We start from the raw sequence: 19,285 nt of genomic DNA on the forward strand, positions 1-19,285 counted from the left end.
GACGGCAGATTTTCAATTCCAGAATTGACACCCTCTGCAACATTCCATGATAGTCCTCAGTAGAAAAGGGAGGCATCTTGACGGCTGGACTTGTTGCTAACACCAGGTTTGTGCTAATTGGCAGGCCACGTTCACATAAGGATGAAACAACTGATTAGCCAACAGAAAGAAAAGTACAGTCCCACAGATTTGAAAGTATTCAGCAGTCGATGTTTCTAAAAACAAAATATTTTAGAAGGAAAACAAGCTCAAATGCAAGAAAAAAGTGTCAACAGAGGCAAAGCAAGCACAGCAAGAGCAAAGAAAAAGTGTCTGCACTGTATGAGAAGCAAGAGAGAAGTAGAAACATATACCATCAAGGTATTTATTAAAGAATACAGTATGTTTGTACGGTTGTATTTTTTTTTAAATACAAGCGGTGCAATAGATATCTGGTGAACCCACAAAGCTAGCAGCTTCTGTGTTAAGATCTTATTGAAGCATCTCTCCATCAGCCTTCTGAACCCTTCAATGACAGCAGCAAAAATGTAAAGAGGACAGAAGCTTTTGAGCAAACCGCAGGTCAGTGGGAGCACGTCTGCACTTCTCAGCCTTGTGATTTAATGCTTTCAAGAGATCCATTTAAAAAGTGCTCAGCCAACACTGTGGAAGGATAATAGACAACAATTTACAAGAAAAATGTTCCAGGTGATAAAAGCTTTGGTAGTATCCCTTAGGACTATGAATCATGCGTAGTAACTTCGACCTATACTGTAGTCCAAATGAAGACAAAAGACCTCATTATAATGCAATTTCTCTATCTTTATAGCAATTGTGTTTTTAATGAAAACTTCACTCTAGATCAGTGATCCCCAACCTAGTGTGCTGTGGCACATTAATGTGCCATGAGAGGATTTCTGGTGTGCCACAGTACATTATCAAAATTTCACTGAATTGGTCAAAATATTATTTATGCACAACAAATAATGTATCTATGGCAGCGGCATATAAAGACAGACAGAAGCATTAAGTGGTCTACTATTTGATGGCAGAAAATGTCAAGTTGACATGTGTATATACATTTTGTGACATTTTTGTTTGTTGGTGTGCCATAAGTGTCAGAGGCGTTGCCAAGCCACTGCCCAATGCGTAGCTTCTTCCAATAGCAGCTCCTCACCTGTGCTTATTTGGCTGTAATTACATCCTGTAATGTTGTGTCGTGTCTTTGTAGCAGTTCGTTGTGTGAGTATGTGAGCTTCTTGTTAGTTTATTTGCCTCGTTACTACAACCCAGTGTTCATGTGTCACCAGAGTCAAGTCAAGTCTTCTTTTGTTCATGTTCCAAGTTTTTGCCTTGTAGTTTTTTTACTTCATTTCATATTTTTTGGATCTTGCCTTTTTGCCACGTGCTTTTGTGCTTCTGTCTTTTTGGAACGCTTACACGTATAGGACCTCTGCCTGAATTTAAACTACCTGCAAGAATCATTTCTCTCTAGATTGACAAAATAAAAATAAATTACAAGGAGGCCTCAGGTTACAATGTCCTCGACCCACGACATTTTGACTTTATGATGCCCGTGTCTCTTCTGCCATTTTGTCTCTAGCACCATAGTGTTTCTGCTTAGCTAATGCATATTGCTTATCAGTGTTTGTGCGCCAGGAGTATCTTTGCCTTTTTTTCCCACTTTTTTACACATTATGGCCCAAAAGAAGAAAGCTGGATTTTTTTTTTAGCAATGTTGGTCCAGTCAAAAGAAAACCAATGACCATGGAAACAAAGCTGAACATTGTAAAAAGATCGGAGAAAGGAGGAACACCGACGAAATCTGTAAAGACTTGGGCTTCAGTTGGTTGACCATGCCGATCATTATTAAGGACAAAGCCCGTATTTTAGTCCACGTGAAGGGTTTCGCCCCTATGAGGGATACAGTGACCATAAAGCAACTTTTTTTCATGAAGAAAAAAAAAAGTGAAGCAACATTCTTCTATTGTTGCTGAGATGGAAAGATCACTTAAATGATAGATCAAGGAAAAGAATCAACATGGGCGTAATATCAGCCAAATGTTGATGAAGGGAAAAGGGATGGCTTATTTTCCCAACTTTGAAAGAGCAGAAAGGCAAGGATGCTGAGAAGGAATTTACTGCTAGCAAGGGCTACCCGCACATGCTTCCTTAGCAATAGGTAAGCACAGCCTCCCTTTCTTCTACGCCATCCCCCTCTCACAGTAATGGTAAGTACAGCGATCCGTCTTCTACCGCTTCTACCGCTTTTCTGGACTTTTCTACCTCCCTCTCCAGCACCCCTGAACAGACCTTACCAGGGAGGCTGAGGAGTGTGATCCCCCTATATTTGAAACACACCCTCCGGTCCCCGTTCGTAAAAAGGGGGACCACCAGACTCGGGTCTGCCAATCCAGAGGGACTGTCCCCGATGTCCATGTGAAGTTGCAGAGGGGTGTCAACCAGGACACCCCCAAAACATCCAGAGCCTTTAGGAACTCCAGGTGAATCTCATCAACCTCAGGGATCTGGGACCAAGGAGCTTTTAACCACCTCGGTGACATCAACCCCGGAGATCAAAGAACCCGCCTCAGAGAATCTGAACTCTGCTTCCTCATGGGAATGCATGTTGGTGGATTTGAGGAAATCTTCGAAGTATTTTACCTGGTGACTCACAACATGTTGAGTTGAGGTCAGCAGTAGCCTATCCACACTATGCACTATGTTAACGGTGCACTTGATCCCCCTCCTGAGGTGCCGGATGGTGAACCAGAATTTCCTCTAAGCCATCTTGGAGTCGTTCTCTGTGGTTTCACCAAACTCTTCCCACGGCCAGGTTTTTGCCTCAGTGACCACCGAAGCTGCATTCAGGCGGTATCTATCAGCTGCCTGGGGAGACTAGAAATGCTTGAGAGGACTTCAGCTTGAAGGTATCCATCACTGTTGGTGTCCAGCAACATGTTCGGGACGTCAGGACGAGTCCCTCCACCCGAAGGCAGAAGGAGGTTACCTTCTCATCCACCGTGGTGAACCCCAACGTACAGGGGCCGAGCTGGGGGGTAATGAGTATACCCACACCTCCTGCTTGCACACCTCTCACCGAGGGCAACTCCAGATAGGAACAGAGTCCAACTCCTCTCAAGAGGACTTTTACCAGAGCCCAAGTGGTGCATAGAGGCAAGTCCGACCATATCTCGTTGGAACTTCTCGACCTCATGCACCAGCCCTTCCCTGCCAGAGAGATGACATTCCATGTCCCTAGAGCTCGTTTCTAGAGCCAGAGATCGCCTCGCCAAGGTCCCCACCTTCGGCTACAACCCAGCTCACATCGCACCTGACCCCTACGGCCCCTGTCACAGATGGTGAGCCCATGGGAACGGGGACCCATGTTACTCTTTCGGGCTGTGCCCGGCCGAGCCCCATGGGTGAAGGCCCGGCCACAAGGCGCTGTCCTTCGTGCCCCACCTCCAGGCCAAGCTCCAGAGGGGGGCCCCGGAAACTGAGATCCAATATTTGTATTCGTACAACATCTCTGTTTTTTGTATTTTAAAGTAATGTTGTTTTTTTATACTAAGTATGAGCCGCTTACCCTCATGAGGGTCGCGGGAGTGCTGGAGCCAATTCCAGCTGTAGTCTTAAATTTTGACTTTAACAGTGAAATCCGTCGCCAACGTAGGAACGAATCTCGTTCGAAGACCGAGGACTCCCTGCATATGAAAATGATCCACAAATGTATACTCAATGCAGCAAAGTTAGTGAAAATAAATTTGAGTTATTGGCAAAACATAATGGTCACGACTGAATACTCAACATCAGGATCTTGTTTTTTTTGTCTTTTCATTAACCTGACGAAAAAGCCATTTTTTCATTCATTGTCTTTGAACACAGCATATAATCTGCATTATGCTTAATTGTTTTACATGTATGTTTCATTTTGGTTTGTATTTATCTGCAACAACTTATTTTACCTACATTTTTTTTAAGTGCTAAATAAATACAATTGAGTTGAATACTATATCCCTGTACCACATTTGCCATTTTTTTTTATAAATAAAGTGTAGATTTGTGTCAGTGGTAGTCATCAATCGAGTTGTTTAACTGTGACCTGAATCTGACCCCTCCAAAGGTGAATGGCTTCGATGGCAGTTTGTTTCTGACTACCCATGGTTTACAGTGCCCTAAACTCAGCATGTTATGACTAAGGGGCCTGGGGCTTGGGAGGTCTGGGAATGTACGAATCAACAGAAGATGCATAACCCTTGTGAGGTCAATGTGGGTAACATAGGGAGGGGTGAAACCACAGGTCAGCCTCTTGCTTCAGAGTCACTCGACCTTATAGGTCAGAAAAACGTGTCCTCTGTTTGAACTCATTTTGTCCGCGGCCCCTGTACAATCATCAATCCACAACTCACTGTGCTGCCAGCATATTTTTTCATTTATTTCTCTCACTTCCCTGAGTATTGAATCTAGCTGCGTCTTTAATCCCCCTTGAGACCAATCAGAGCTTGTACCCTTTTATTTGTAATTTTCGTTAGATTAATTTCTTCTAGGGTCAAGCACCAACTCTGCTCGATAGATTAGAGGGGCCCGAGGAAGGCAGACCCTTGATCTTTTGCAGCCTTTAAAAAAAATATCAATAGAATTGTTTTTTTTCTTAACTTTCTAGTATATGTACATATATATATATATTTATTTTATATATTTTTTATACATGTCTGTGTGTGTGCGTGTGTGTGGATGTGTGTGTGAAAGCATTATCTCATGATTAATCACAGAAAAATTAATGCGTTTATCATGTATTAACTCAGATTACTCGCACACGCTCATTTACCTTAACCGCAGAAGGATATTTGAAAGTTGTCACAGATTGCTATATGGCCAGTGATCAGGTCAATGCTTACGCCAGCGCAAAGATAAGTGAAGAGACTCTGAGAGGTTTGCTTTAGGGCAAATTTTGCTTACAAAATTAACCCCAATGTACTTTCGATAAAACAAAAGTAATTTGCATATAATGCAGCACTGGACTCTCTATTCATTGAAGCACAATTTTAAAATACCATCTCGAACAAAAAATTTTATATATAACGTGTGGTATACTTGCTGCCTGAGATTTATCATGATTCATCAAAATTCGCAGTGTGTATGTATAAAAAAATACATCAAATGTAAATTAACACAGGCACTAAGTTGGATGGAATAAAACATATGTTCAATCAGCTGGAGGCCCAATCAGTATAAAACAAATGTATAAGTGATGCTTTTGATGCGAAGGTGGGTGGACACGTGAACATAAACACTGAAAAGAAAAAAACAACAAAACTGGCCTTCAACTGTGCCACACTCACAAACACACACACATGGAAACACGTACACACACGCACCCATACACGCACAGACACACACATATGTCCCTCCAAAAGTTAGATTAGAAAAAAAATAGAACCAATCCCCCACAGCCATTCTTCTGATCCTACCAAATGAACGCAGGGCAATAAAACCATTAAAACGCCACACAGTGGTCACTGAACAACTGAGAAAGCCAAAATACAAGAAAAGAGATCTTAAAATGGGATTTCCAGGCCTTACCTTACAAAGCACTTTGATTTGCAAACTTGCAGCCATATTCTTGAGTTCCCTATCAGTGTCTTCTTTCCAATGAGAAGGAATACTGTTTTCCTTTCTTATACTCTCGAAAGGCATAAAAAATAGCCTATGAATGGGTGGGTAGAAAAAATGTGCTCTTTCTTGAGTGCTAAGGGTGTGTTGGAGGAGGGGGTCATCTTCCAAGACGTTTTCTTTCTATTTTATTCAGCTCCTCTGTTCCTTGGCCCCTTGCACCTCATGACAGACGGGGCCTGCATGGTAGGAGGCTGCGAGATGACAATAGAAAAAGATTTAAGAAGAACAAGTGATTAATGATTATTTCTTGTATAATTCTCACATTTTTCATGCCAGAGCTGTCTTCTCACTCCTTTTTCGACACTAATGATGGTGAACCTTTCACAGGCCGAGGGCATCCTGACAAAAATAGTCCCACATTTAAAGAATGCAACAGAAGGTCCAGCTGATAGTAGGTTGAAAACTAAAGCTAAGGCTTCAATGAATCTCATTCCATTTTGAGTAAACCGTAATACAACATAATAATTTATTTCAGGCCTGAATAAAATAAGGAGGGGCAAGATTGTGAGAATATTTTTTGACAAGATGATAGGGTGTATTTTAAACGTAGAAGTGCAAGTAGGTACAATCACAAGTAGAGTTGAAAAGTATCTTGAGTAAATTGCTATTGTTATTTACCACATTGAATTCATGTTCAATCGTCACACATCCATAAAAGATGGAGGCGCATAAAGCAGAAACTCAAGAACACTGGGGATCATCCTCAATTTTTGCTTGCATATGATTAAAATGTCATAAACTCGTGTAATTTCACCCTTTTCCACAGAAATAATCAACTAATAATCTTCTTCTTTTCCTTTTGGCTTGTCTCGTTTGGGGTCGCCACAGCGTGTCATCTGAGATGAAAGCGTATTTGTTTGGCACAGTTTTACGCCGGATGCCCTTCCTGACCCAACTCATCTGCAATTTAGCTGGGGAGAGAAGCTTACAACACCTGGTATTCCAATGCGGTCTTCCATCCAAGTACTAACCAGGGCCAAACCCGTTTAGCTTCCCAGATCTGACGAGATTGGGTGTTCTCATGGTAGCATGGCCGTAAGCCCAAATAATCAGCTAATACTTTTAATCATGTGCAACCACATTCTAAGTCAGTACTGTAAATTCAAAGTACTATTCTTTTTATTGTATATGCAACCCCATTCTAATTTGTTGTGTTGTCCACTCTCTCTATGTTTGAACACATTTATACATGTGGTTTGATACAGAGAGTCTTTTTTATAGCGTAATTGGCTTTCATATATGAAAGAAAAAAGATAAATGGGCAAGGGGAGTCTGTTTGGCAAGGGGCCTGGAAAGATCAGCCAACATGTAATGGGAAATCTTTTCTAGGTTGAGGAATACGGGTGGACCTATTTTTTTTTTTTGGGGGGGGGCACACTTTTAGTTTAAAGTTCATCAAGAGGAATGTTATTTTCTCGCCCTGCATCCTCTCTTGCTCTTTATTTTTCAATACCTACTATAAAAGAAAATGAAAATTAATACAGGACCCGAGCCCTACAAAACAAGTCATTCGTCTTGTTGATTATCTATTTGCTTGTCAGGGTTTGAGCTATGGTGCCGACCGTCTCCCTTTTTACATTATAGAGGGCGAAAAACACACATGAGCACACAACACTTAAACTGGGAATGAGAACAAGCAATTGTAGCAAAATTACATTCATTAACATATTCAAAGACCACAACCAAAGTTTTTAATGATCCTGCACCTGGAAATGGAAGGAGTGGGTTCTGTCCCGTTCAGTGTCAGTGTTCTCCACACTGCCGTTAAATGAAAGAGACAAAGGGGGGAAAACAAAGGGACAGTTTGTTTTTCAAAACGAGATTTCAGGAAGTAATGTGCCAAGATCACTAGCGGCAAGGCAAAATACAGTAAATCAACGTGAGCAGCTGCGAACTCAAGACAACTTGTTTTTTGGGGGGGATGTTAGGAAGACTAAAATCATATGGAACAATGCATTGTATGTACATTATACATTATTTTTATATTACTATATTATACATAAGCTATACAGTATTTCAGCATTGCAACCTATGGAGGCGAAAGTTGAGTATTTCCCAGTTTTTAAAACCAATGTGAAAAAATGATCAGTACACAATATTAGCAAAAAAACAAAAAAATTCATAAATTTGATCATCATCAAATTATTGTTAGTTTAACACATTTTTAATCATATGCAACCAATGTATATGTTTGAATTAATTATATTTGAATGACTTTTTATTACCTCTGAGAGTAAAATAGAGAATCTTCGGAAGCAGTTTATTTTCAGACAAGAATTTATTCTGTATGTATTAATTATTTTCAAATTATTTCAAGATAAAAGCAGCATACAAACACAGACAAACAACATAAATCCATGAGGCAATAAGATCAAAATTATTATTATTATTATTACCAATATTAGAAACAGATCTTTAGAATAGAAATAAAATACCATCCATTAAAAATAACACTTGGGATAAATGGCATAATGTAAGAGGAGTGGACAGAGAAAGTGTGTACGCATTCTATATAATAACATTATACCTAAAATAAAATGTGCCACTTCATTAAACGAAAAGTGCAGCTGGGATAAAATTGTATGACACTGTATTTGTATTGCATACATGGTTTATATTGTGAATAAGCATGTATGGAACACTCAAACTAATACCTGTATCACTTTTTCTACCCATGCCCCGAGCAGTCCAAACAAATAGCCCTCCTTGTCAGTCTTGGTAACAAAGAGTAAGTATTTTGTCAATACTGTGAATTAAGTACATTAAATATTTTTAAAAAAATCTCTATTTGGTCAATAAATACCATACACATTTTAAATGTTCTAATGTATTTTTTCCCCATTACAGAAGAGCTGGTTACATTTGTATGGGAAAAAAGCTCACATCTTTCAAGTTTTCCTTTATATTCACATAGTGTGATATAGCTTGATCTAAAGATAGTTCAGTTACATTACATGGCTGGATATGTCCGTGCTTTTAGTGTGGCAAAACCACAGGCATAATGCCAGAACCCTATTAAATCCAATCACCTATGTATACAGGTTTGTACCCAAAAAATGAACATGACAAATTTGTTTGTTATTAAAAATGAAAAATGGGAAACAAACCTTTCTCTTGGAACAGGAAAATAAAACTCACATGAGTGTTTTACTGTTTAATTAAATTGAAGGTTGAAAGTGGATGATGTAAAAAATATGAAAATTATGATACTTTTGCCAATAGACATTTGAGGTGGGACATCTTTTTATATTTTCATTCAGTCAATCTTTTCATCGAGAAGATAAAGAGAGTAAATGGCTTTGAGTCAGTAATGGTTATTCCAGTCCACATTTTTTTATCTTCAGCTTTGTTGATTTGGATGGCAAAAATGCAACAAAGAGCAGATGGGATCGTTTTCTAGGTGATCAGTTCAAACTTGGCCATTTCAGTTATTGCCCGATCTGACTTTGGTGTTGTGCAATTTGTGATCTTTCTTCCATTTAATTTGTCGGTTCTGGAACCAATTTTTTATCTGGCGCTCTAACAGACTGAGTGTGTGTGCTATGTCCACCCTGCGTTTGTGCATTAGGTATCGGTTGTAGTAGAACTCCTTCTCAGGCTCCAGAACCTGCTGCCGGGTGTAAGCTGTCCGAGAGTGCTTTGGCTCTCCTCCTGTGTAGTTCAAACTCACTGTGAGGGAACAAATTAATGCGTTACTATATTTACAGCAACAAATACTACCACAACCACTACAATAAATACTACTACAACTACTATTACTAATACTACTAGCACTATGACTAATAATAATCATAATAATTCCATCAATTTTTCAAGACACATATCCTCACAAAGGTCGCATGAATGCTGGAGCCTTAATAATAATCCAGGTATTCATTATTATGATTCATCTATTTTCTAAGTCACTTATTCTCACAAAGGTCGCGGGGAGTGGTGGAGCCTATCCCACGTATCATCGACCTGGTTGCCAACCAATCACAGGGCACATGGAGACAGACAACAGTCGCACTCACAATCACACCTAGGGGCAATTTAGAGTGTCCAATTAATGCATATTTTGGGGATGTGGGAGGAAACCGGAGTGCCCAGAGAAAACCCACGCAGGCACGGGGACAACAGGCAAACTCCACACAAGCGGGTCTGGGATTGAACCCGGGACCTCAGAAATATGATTCCAATGCTTTCCATCTGAACCACCATGCTGCCTATTATTATTATTATTATTATTAGTAGTAGTAGTAGTAGTAGTAGTATCCAGGCACACACAGTTATGGTGAATTGAGCTCCCCTGATACAGTCACCCCATACTTGCTATAAAAATAACACAGTGTGGTTCATTTGAACCCAATTACTGGGTTAATTTCACCCCAGAATTTGACACAATTTGTTGGATTTTTCATTTGACTCAAGTGATGGTCAGTCCCTTTTTTATTGGATTAAATATAAACCACCAGGATTTGAATTAAAAATGCCACTGAAAATTTCATGTTGTAAAATTCACATTGTTATTTCAAAGTGATCACATTTTCAATAGCTGTATTTATGTATTTAACTTTTCAATGTTAACAAATTTCCCATATGAAAAGTTCAAAATTTCAAATTCAAACGCAATATTTTCAGTCTCCTGAGATTCAACTGGCTGCAATTCACTGTCTGCAATTCAACTGGTGACAATTCGCTGTCTGAAATTTCCATCCATCCATTTTCTTTGCCACTTATCTTCACGAGGGTCGTGGGTAGTACTAGAGCCTATTCCAGCTGTCAACGGACAGGAGGCGGGGTACACCCTGAACTGGTTGCCAGCCAATCACAGGCACCATAGAGACAAACAGCCGCACTCACAATCACACCTATAGGGGCAATTTAGAATGTCCAAATAATGTTGCATGTTTTTGAATGTAGGAGGAAACCGGAGTGCCCGGAGAAAACCCATGCAAGCATGGGGAGAACATGCAAACTCCACACAGGCTGGGGCAGGATCAAACCCGGATCCTCAGAACTGTGGGGCCAACGCTTTACCAGCTGCTTCACCCTGCTGCCCTGTTTGAAATTCACCATCTAAATTCAGTGTTCAGTGTTAAGAAGAACTGAACTAACACTGCCTTCTTCACACTGAATATAGACGGTGAATTGCAGACAGCGACACCTCAGGAGACTGAAAATATTGCGTTTGAATTATGAAGTTTGATTTTTTTTATATGGCGAATTCGTTAACATTGAAAAGTTAAATTGAAATACGTATGTTGAAAATGTGATCACTTTGAAATAACAATGTGAATTTTACAACATGGAATTTCCAGTGGCATTTTTAATTCAAATCCCGGTGGCACATATTTACTTCCATACTTTTTGACCTAATTTCTTGGGTTGAATGAGAAACCCAAATTGGGTAATTTAAAATAATCCAACATTATGGTTTTTTCATAGAATATGAAACACAGACTAAAGTTTAGAAGTGGTGAAATAATAAACTACTGTCAAAAATTGAGTTATACTGACTACAATGTATGAGTTAACTGGGGAAAAAATGAAATAATTGAACACGGATTCACAAATAACTTTGACCATTCTCTACTAAAAAAAAAAAAAAAAAGACAGCAAAGTGACAATTACGATGCAAATGTGTGCTTGCTGCAGCATGTGATGGGTTAAATGAAGAGGAGGGGATCCATATTATGAAAAAAGTAGGACTTTGTGACAGATGCAATTTTAGGGTTCTAAATGATGTTGTTTGTCACGACATTATTTAAATTAATGTTCAAAATGGTTATGTCTAGAAAATTTTACATTTGTGTCATTTGTGGTCACCTGCTCATTAATGCCCCCAAGCAAGCAGAACCCACACCACCACACTAACCCGACACAGTGATGAAAGATGCTGTGATTTGGTCCGAAAATTAAGCCCAACGGTACATTTGGTCTTTGACACCTGGGCTGCGATGTAACTGGGACTAACAAAGGAAGCGATAGGTACCTCAAATGTCTGCCATGTAGAACAGAGGAGGCATAAACGTGGGTGCTGCTGCTGTGGTTGAATAAAGCGCAACAAGAAAATGTTCCACATCACATCATACAAGCGCTTTGGTAAATACGTGAGTAGAACCGAAACAGGGTAAAAGTGTCTTCACATTCTCGAACGGACGAACTGTGTACAGCCAGCCAGGCAACAACAGCACTGAAAAGTAAAAATAGATTTAGGTATTTGCCTTTGCATTAGTGTTTTACAGCGGGCTCCATAAATAGGAATATTTCAGATGTCATAAAACTTCCTCTTCTCCGAAATTTGGAGTGGGGAAGAAAGGCTCGACAGTGTGAAGCGCACCGTTTATACAAACCTACCACTTAAAATCCAATTACCACAGCATAAAACTTAACTTATGAGTTCAGTGTGGCTTGTCATAAAGCCAGCGATCGGACTTCAAAAAGGCACCTCGGCGTAGAGGTGTAATAAAAATTTATGGCCGGTGTAATTATGTTGGCCGTGCAAACAGACGATCGTAAATCTCCAAGGACTAGAGTCGAAGTCGGACCGAGAGGAAGCCCTAGATTGTGACGGCGTGGTTGTAGGGAGAAGGAAGTTTGGACGCGATACTCACCAATGTTGACATGAACTTTCGTCATCCACGGATACACCACGGGGTCCTTTCGAGTGCTTGGACTGGGCGGAGGCTGCTCACTCAGAGGCGGGCTGAGTGTCACCGATTCCTGGCCACGCTCGGGAACAGGGTGTATATCCACTCCAATCGGGGGAATGACGAGGCCGCGAGGCGACATCACCACAGAGGCAGGCTGACAATGCGCGCACTGCGACTCCGCTCGCTCCCGGTGATGCTGGGGATTCCTGAGAGAAGCGTCAGCTTGAAAGGCGGGGGGCTCATACCTATGGGAGCCCAAATTGTCCGGAGAGTTCCTGGCTAAATCGTCGCTATGTGAGTACTCCTCGCAAGGTGGGAATTGGGGTCCACATAGTTGGTCAAACAGGAGCTCATGACCATTAACGCCAGCCTTTATGAGGAATTGAACCTAATAAAGAAGTCAGATTTACATCTCTTCCCTTTACGAGTGGGTTATTCCTGTTCTGATTTACCCTCCTACTTTTCTGTCAAGTGAACAAAGTTGAGGCCACGTGACTGCAGCGAGCCAATGGCAGGGACGCGATGGCGCCGATGCAATGTGATTATGGGTACATCCGATCCCCGCACGCCAACGAATGTATGGTCTCGTTTTTGTGTGCTGTCCCAAGCAGGTCTTGTCAATCATATCTCCTCTCGCTCTCCGCTCTCCACCTGACGCTGGGTTCTACGATCTGCTTCAGCGACAACATGACATGCATCAAAAGCCAGAAAAATAACTGATCGGGCGTTCTTTCCGCATTTAACAGGAGCACTTAAATACTGCAATGGTTTAACTTTGCACACACCTAACAGAAAAACACAGACACACAAACACTGGAGCGTCCACGCGCGCGCAAACACACACACATTTTATTACCACTAATATAGTTATTCCACATCTCAGTTCAATGTAAAAAAAAAAAAAGTGGCCTTCCCTCCCACACCTCCATTTGGAAGATTTTGCCTTTTGATAATTAACATTTCGACAGTTAATAGAGCGTCATAAATGGCCTGAATCCGAATGTGCAGTGGTTGTGTAAATCTATATCAAATCATACGATACCAACACTGAAAAAGTCGTGAATTTACTTAATCAAATATCTACATCTGTTGCACGTGATTAAAATTAACTTAACTTTTTTATGGAAAGGAGAACATTAGGTCAGTTTACCATATTTTATGTGCATCTATATTTATTTATTTATTTACTTTTTTCATAGAATAATATTAATAATCCCAATTTTATGTCATAACCTTACAGAATACTAATAATAAGACGACATATACTGTCGTAACACCAATAATTGCAGAATGCGTTGTTTTAGTGTGGCTCCGAATGGTATTTCGTTTTACACGATAGAGTCATCCAACTCCTTGGTTTCAAGAGAATTTACTGTTCAGAACAACACCTCAACATGCGCGTGCCACACAAACACACACATCAATCACTCCAGATGAGCAGTACAGACAATCGCATTATTTTTCAACTTGAAAAATCATTAACAGAGAAAGTCCAGTTCTACTACGGGATGGCCTTTCGAAAGGTTAAATAGTGTGTCATCGAAAAAGAACGAAAACTGACCAACAAGTGGCAGGATCTTTTTAAAAACGATGAGCAAATATAATTGGCAACTTTTTTTGTGAGGGGCATATATCTCACTCTAAAGATTGCTTTTGCGATTCTCATAGTGCTGTGCCCATCGGTGTCGTTGCATATAAATCTACTATATACCCCCCTAGAAGCGAATTTGTGATTATTTTGAAGATTTTGACACAAATCCGGATCTACAGGGTAGATATAGAAGACAGTCTCTCATGCAGGTTGATGCAGGGTATTGCTTATTGGCTCAGTCTTAACTTAAGACACTTAATTGTACACTTTTTGTACTTGTATTCACTTGAACCTTTACCACAAGTTGCATGATACTCAGCATTTTATTTTTGTGTGAATATGTGTATGGCGTACAAAAACGTGTACAGCATCCAAATATCATTACGTTTAGTGAGGCCACATGAAAGGTCAGTTGAGAATGATGTGATTCTTTTTTGTGTATTATTATTATCATCCAACCATCCATTTTATTTGCCACTTATCCTCACGAGGGTCGCGGGGAGTGCTGGAGCTTATCCAGCTGTCAATGGGCAGGAGGCGGGGTACACCCTAAACTGTTTGCCAGCCAATCGCAGGGCACATGGAAACAAACAGCCGCACTCACAATCACAAATATGGGCAATTTAGAGTGTCCAATTAATGTTGCATGGGTTTTTTTTTTATTTATTTATTTTTTTTTGGGGGGGGGGGGGCAGAGTGCCCGGAGAAAACCCAGCAGGAAGGGGGAGAACATGCAAACTCCACACAGGCGGGTCCAGGATTGAACCGGGACCTAAGCACTGTGAGGCCAAGGCTTTACCAGCTGAGTCATCGCGCCGAGCTGAGTCACCGTGCCGCCCTATTATTATTATATTAAATGAAAATAAATGAATACATTACAATGAATTGAGACAAATACTGGTCTTGTCTATGCAGTGAAATATACTTCAAAGGAAAAAGCAGGGGCAATGGGAAAATTGAGAAACGCAGTTCTGTGCCTTTGTGTATCATTCCAAAAAACAAACGGAGGCTCATTCCCAGTTCTATTGTTATGCATGAGCGACAGCTCATGAATAAGAAAAAAATGAATTCTGAGGCCTTCCCATTATTTGGAATAGTTGAGGAAACAATTAATAACAAGCACAAACACAAAACTGCAAACTTATCTTTGAAAAAAATGAATAAATAAATTAAATACGAAGCAGTAACATGTAAAACTTGATTTGTGAAAGTCAAATGATAGTGCACAATACCAGTTGAAAATTTCTGATTTTGCAATGACTTTGCATGATAGACATGTAATTCGTACTGGTATACGTTACACCTTATAAATAACTCAACGGAAGCCTTTTTTTTAATGAGACATACAGGGTAGATATAGAAGACAGTCTCTCATGCAGGTTTATGCAGGGTATTGCTTATTGGTTCAGTCTTAACTTAAGGCACTTAATTGTACACTTTTTGTACTTGTACTGACTTGAACCTTTACCACATGTTGCATGATACTCTAAAAAAGAAAAAATGCTTGCCTGATGCATCACTTGATGTCATGCTTCCTCCAAAACACTAAACCACAAACTAAACAGGTGAGTGTAGAAATTGATGATGCATAATTTCATGATGAGAAATGTTGCCAGGCCAACAGAATAAGCAACAATACCTCACACAACTATGGAAAGCAATGAATTATCAATAAATAATGTTATAATGTATTCTGTAAGTGTGGTTCAAATTAATAGTAACAACAACAAAACATTGTTGGTGTTTTGAGATGTGTAACCACTACAAGAGCAATAATAATAATAATAATAATAATTGGTGAATCACTGGCGGCACGGTGCATAAGGTGGTAAAGCGTTGGCCTCACAGTTCTGAGGTCCCGGGTTCAATCCTGGACCCGCCTGTGTGGAGTTTGCATGTTCTCCCCGTGACTGCATGGGTTTCCTCCGGGCAGTCCGGTTTCCTCCCACATTCCAAAAACATGCAACGTTAATAGGACACTCTAAATTGCCTCTGGGTGTGATTGTGAATGTGGCTGTTTGTCTCTATGTGCCCTGCGATTGGCTGGCAACCAGTTCAGGGTGTACCCTACCTCCTGCCCATTGACAGCTGGGATAGGCTCCAGCACTCCCCGCAACCCTCGTGAGGATAAGATGGATGGATGAACCACTGCTTAGCACGCCTGCCTCACAGTTCTGAAGAAGGGTTCAAATCTCCCCATGCTTTCATAGGATACATAGGTCGCACGGTAATCCATTTTCTTCCCAGATCCCAAAGACAGGTGGAAGCTTGACTGAAGCCTCTCCATTATCCCCAGGTGTGAATGTGACTGTGAACGGTTGGTTCTTTATATGTCTCCTGCGATTGGCTGGCAACTAGTTCAAGGTGTACCCTGCCTCCTGTCGGCAACCATCAGCGGTACGGAAAATTGATGGATGGATGGATGGATGGATGGATGGATGAAAACTAATTTTATTGAACACAAATGACAGTTTTGCAATGCAAAACTCATACAAATTAATTCCCAATAGAATCTTTCTTTGAAACATTGGCCTATAAAAATAATTAGGCTCTGGATGAAAAGTTGAAGAGCATATGAATATTTGACCTTTATGTGAAAGGTTAATTGTCAAAGTTAATTTGAATTAGTTAATAAAGACTGTAAGTGGTGATTGTCTTTCTTTCTTTCTTTTTTTCTTTCTTTCTTTCTTTCTTTCTTTCTTTCTTTCTCTCTTTCTTTCTTTCTTTCTTTCTTTCCTTTGTGCATTTGGTGATCAAGTAAAAATGTTTTTTTATATCTTCCATCAAATGTGTGTGTGGTATAGCCTGCTCCTGATCTGTTCCCACATTGATTTTGTGACATGTGATACTGTTCCCTTGCTCTGGCAGAATTATCACTCTCTGTTATCTTTAACAGTAAATCATAGATCACTGAACTGAACTAAACAAAAAGCAGCAAGGTCTCCGCTTTTTTATTCTTTCACTGCACTGTTCTATTCTATTCTATTCTATTCTATTCTATTCTATTCTGAGGTGTGAGCGTATTCAACTTGACCCCTCTGTCTGCCATCGACCCAGGTATCGATCAAGGTGTGTTGAGTGTGTCTGTGACACTTCCCCTGCCTACGTCAAGTGTGTCAGCAGCAGCCTTTGTTTGGGCTGCACAATCTAGTTCACATGGAGGTCACTGAGCTGCCCTAGTCATTCAGAAACACGATCTTTTTTGGTGAAAGGACCATATTCGTTCTGCAAATATGAAATGAAGAAAGAAAGAATGAGTTGAATAACCTTCTTTAATCACATCCTCTAATTTGGGGGAAACAGTGGTGTTATTGTTTTGTATGCTATTAATGTGACAGCCTTTTATTTTTGTGTGAACATGTGTATGGCGTACAAAAACGTGTACTTAAATCATGCTACATGAAAATAAAACAGCATCAAAATATCATTACGTTTAGTGAGGCCACATGAAAGGTCATATGAGAATGATGTGATTTTTTTTGTGTATTATTATTATTATCATCCAACCATCCATTTTATTTGCCACTTATCCTCACGAGGGCCGCGGGGAGTGCTGGAGCTTATCCCAGCTGTCAATGGGCAGGAGGCGAGGTACACCCTGAACTGAATTCCAGATCTGTCAATGGGCAGGAGGTGAGGTACACCCTGAACTGGTTTCCAGACAATCGCAGGGCACATGGAAACAAACAGCCGCACTCACAATCACACCTATGGGCAATTTAGAGTGTCCAATTAAGTTGGGGGGGGGGGGGGAACCGGAGTGCCCGGAGAAAACCCAGCAGGAAGGGGGAAAACATCCAAACTCCACACAGGCGGGTCCAGGATTGAACCCGGGACCTAAGAACTGTGAGGCCAAGGCTTTACCAGCTGAGTCATCCCGCCGAGCTGAGTCATCGTGCCGCCCTAATATTATTATATTAAATGAAAATGAATGAATACATTACAATGAATTGAGACAAATACTGGTCTTGTCTATGCAGTGAAATATACTGCAAAGGAAAAAGCAGGGCGATTGTAAAATTGAGTAACGCAGTTCTGTGCCTTTGTGTATCATTCCAAAAAACAAACGGAGGCTCATTCCAAGTTCTATTGTTATGCATAAGCGACAGCTCATGAATAAGAAAAAAATGAATTCTGAGGCCTTCCCATTCATTGAAATAGTTGAGGAAACAATTAATAACAAGCACAAACAAAAAGCTGCAAACTTATCTTTGAAAAAAATGAATAAATAAATTAAATACAAAACAGTAACATGAAAAACCTGATTTGTGAAAGTCAAATGATAGTGCACAATACCAGTTGAAAATTTCTGATTTTGCAATGACTTTGCATGATAGACCTGTAATTCGTACTGGTACATGTTACACGTTATAAATAACTCAACAGAAGCCTTTTTTTTTTTCATGAGTCATCCATTCTAGAGAGTTTCTCCAGCTCGTGGGATCCACTCCTCTCACCGCCTGCACCACCTGACACCCAAGCACGCGCATGCACTCATGCCCAACACCCTCCCTCCATACAACAAATTGCTTCCAGTATACTCACTCTTCTGTAGCTGTCTGATCCAGCTACAGTTCCACTTTTGGGTAATTTCCATCATCTTGTCATTTCCCATTTTTTAGTTGAACGCATGCATCATCCTTTTCGTTTTGGGGATCCCCAAAGGCGAATCCGATATTCTCACCACGCATTCTTTCCCAGCTATTCCGACGTCACGGACTCCCCAATATCTCCAGAAGACATCTAAAGGGAGAGATGGGAAATAGCTGTAATTTTCCACGCAATCATTGCCTCAAACACACAAGAAAAAGACGCCACTGCAGACTGATGACCTGGAATATAGTCCGCGTGAGGAAAATCCAGGACCATTGTGACACCTCTCTCCAAACACGAAAGTATAGCAGGTGCCAGAATTTCCCTGCTATTCATGGAAGTTGTCTGGGGCTCAGGGCTGCTGAGAACTGTGTACTCTCTAAGGCAATGACTCACATTTTGCGTGTGCGGGCGTCTGCGGGCGTGTACGTGCGCGCGCACGCGTGGAGTCAAGTTTTCCGAATATTCTGTCGGTATGGTACACGTTTTGTTAAACGTGCGAGGCGCGTCCCCCGTTTTCAACAACATGGTGTGACTACTGACCTACCGTTCACCCCGAGCCAAAGCCCTTCTATCCCCCACACACGCCCACCCACACAACCTCTCTCCAGCCACCCTCCCCCTCTTTCCCTCTTCCGCATCCTTTCTTTCTGCCACTTATCGCATCCATCTCGCCTACTCCCTCGTACTGGCATTGTGATTTTCACTTCCCCCGTCATAGCAAATTGAGTTGGGAGTCATTAATTTGAAGAAGAAAAAAATGGCTGCGGTGGGGGTGGGCTAGTCTCCATATCGCTCCCCGAAAATA

General features: G+C 40.8%; 2 protein-coding genes and 1 pseudogene across 13 annotated transcripts in view; all 3 read right to left on the reverse strand.

The window, feature by feature from the left end:
* hoxb3a (homeobox B3a) overlaps positions 1-19,285 on the reverse strand; it is a 96,364-nt gene that overhangs the window by 66,930 nt on the left and 10,149 nt on the right. For 8 of the 12 annotated variants that reach the window (XM_061846256.1, XM_061846261.1, XM_061846253.1 and 5 more), the window contains 3 exons: positions 18,430-18,627; positions 5,921-5,997; positions 5,566-5,849 (listed from right to left, as the gene is read on the reverse strand). The gene's annotated coding sequence lies outside the window, so the exon portion shown is untranslated. Of the gene's footprint in view, positions 1-5,565; positions 5,850-5,920; positions 5,998-7,364; positions 7,417-18,429; positions 18,628-18,716; positions 18,816-19,285 lie in introns of those variants that run through there. The other 4 variants (XM_061846257.1, XM_061846254.1, XM_061846264.1 and 1 more) reach the window with 4 other exon arrangements.
* On the reverse strand, positions 6,581-6,699 carry LOC133515170 (5S ribosomal RNA; annotated as a pseudogene).
* On the reverse strand, positions 7,937-12,895 carry LOC133514511 (homeobox protein Hox-B4a-like). The gene is given in 3 exon segments (XM_061846270.1): positions 7,937-9,327; positions 12,255-12,614; positions 12,617-12,895. Coding segments are annotated over 3 exon segments (642 nt in total). The 5' UTR covers positions 12,654-12,895; the 3' UTR covers positions 7,937-9,082.

The sequence above is a fragment of the Syngnathoides biaculeatus genome, chromosome 16 (assembly GCF_019802595.1).
Source record: "Syngnathoides biaculeatus isolate LvHL_M chromosome 16, ASM1980259v1, whole genome shotgun sequence".
Taxonomy (NCBI): domain Eukaryota; kingdom Metazoa; phylum Chordata; class Actinopteri; order Syngnathiformes; family Syngnathidae; genus Syngnathoides; species Syngnathoides biaculeatus.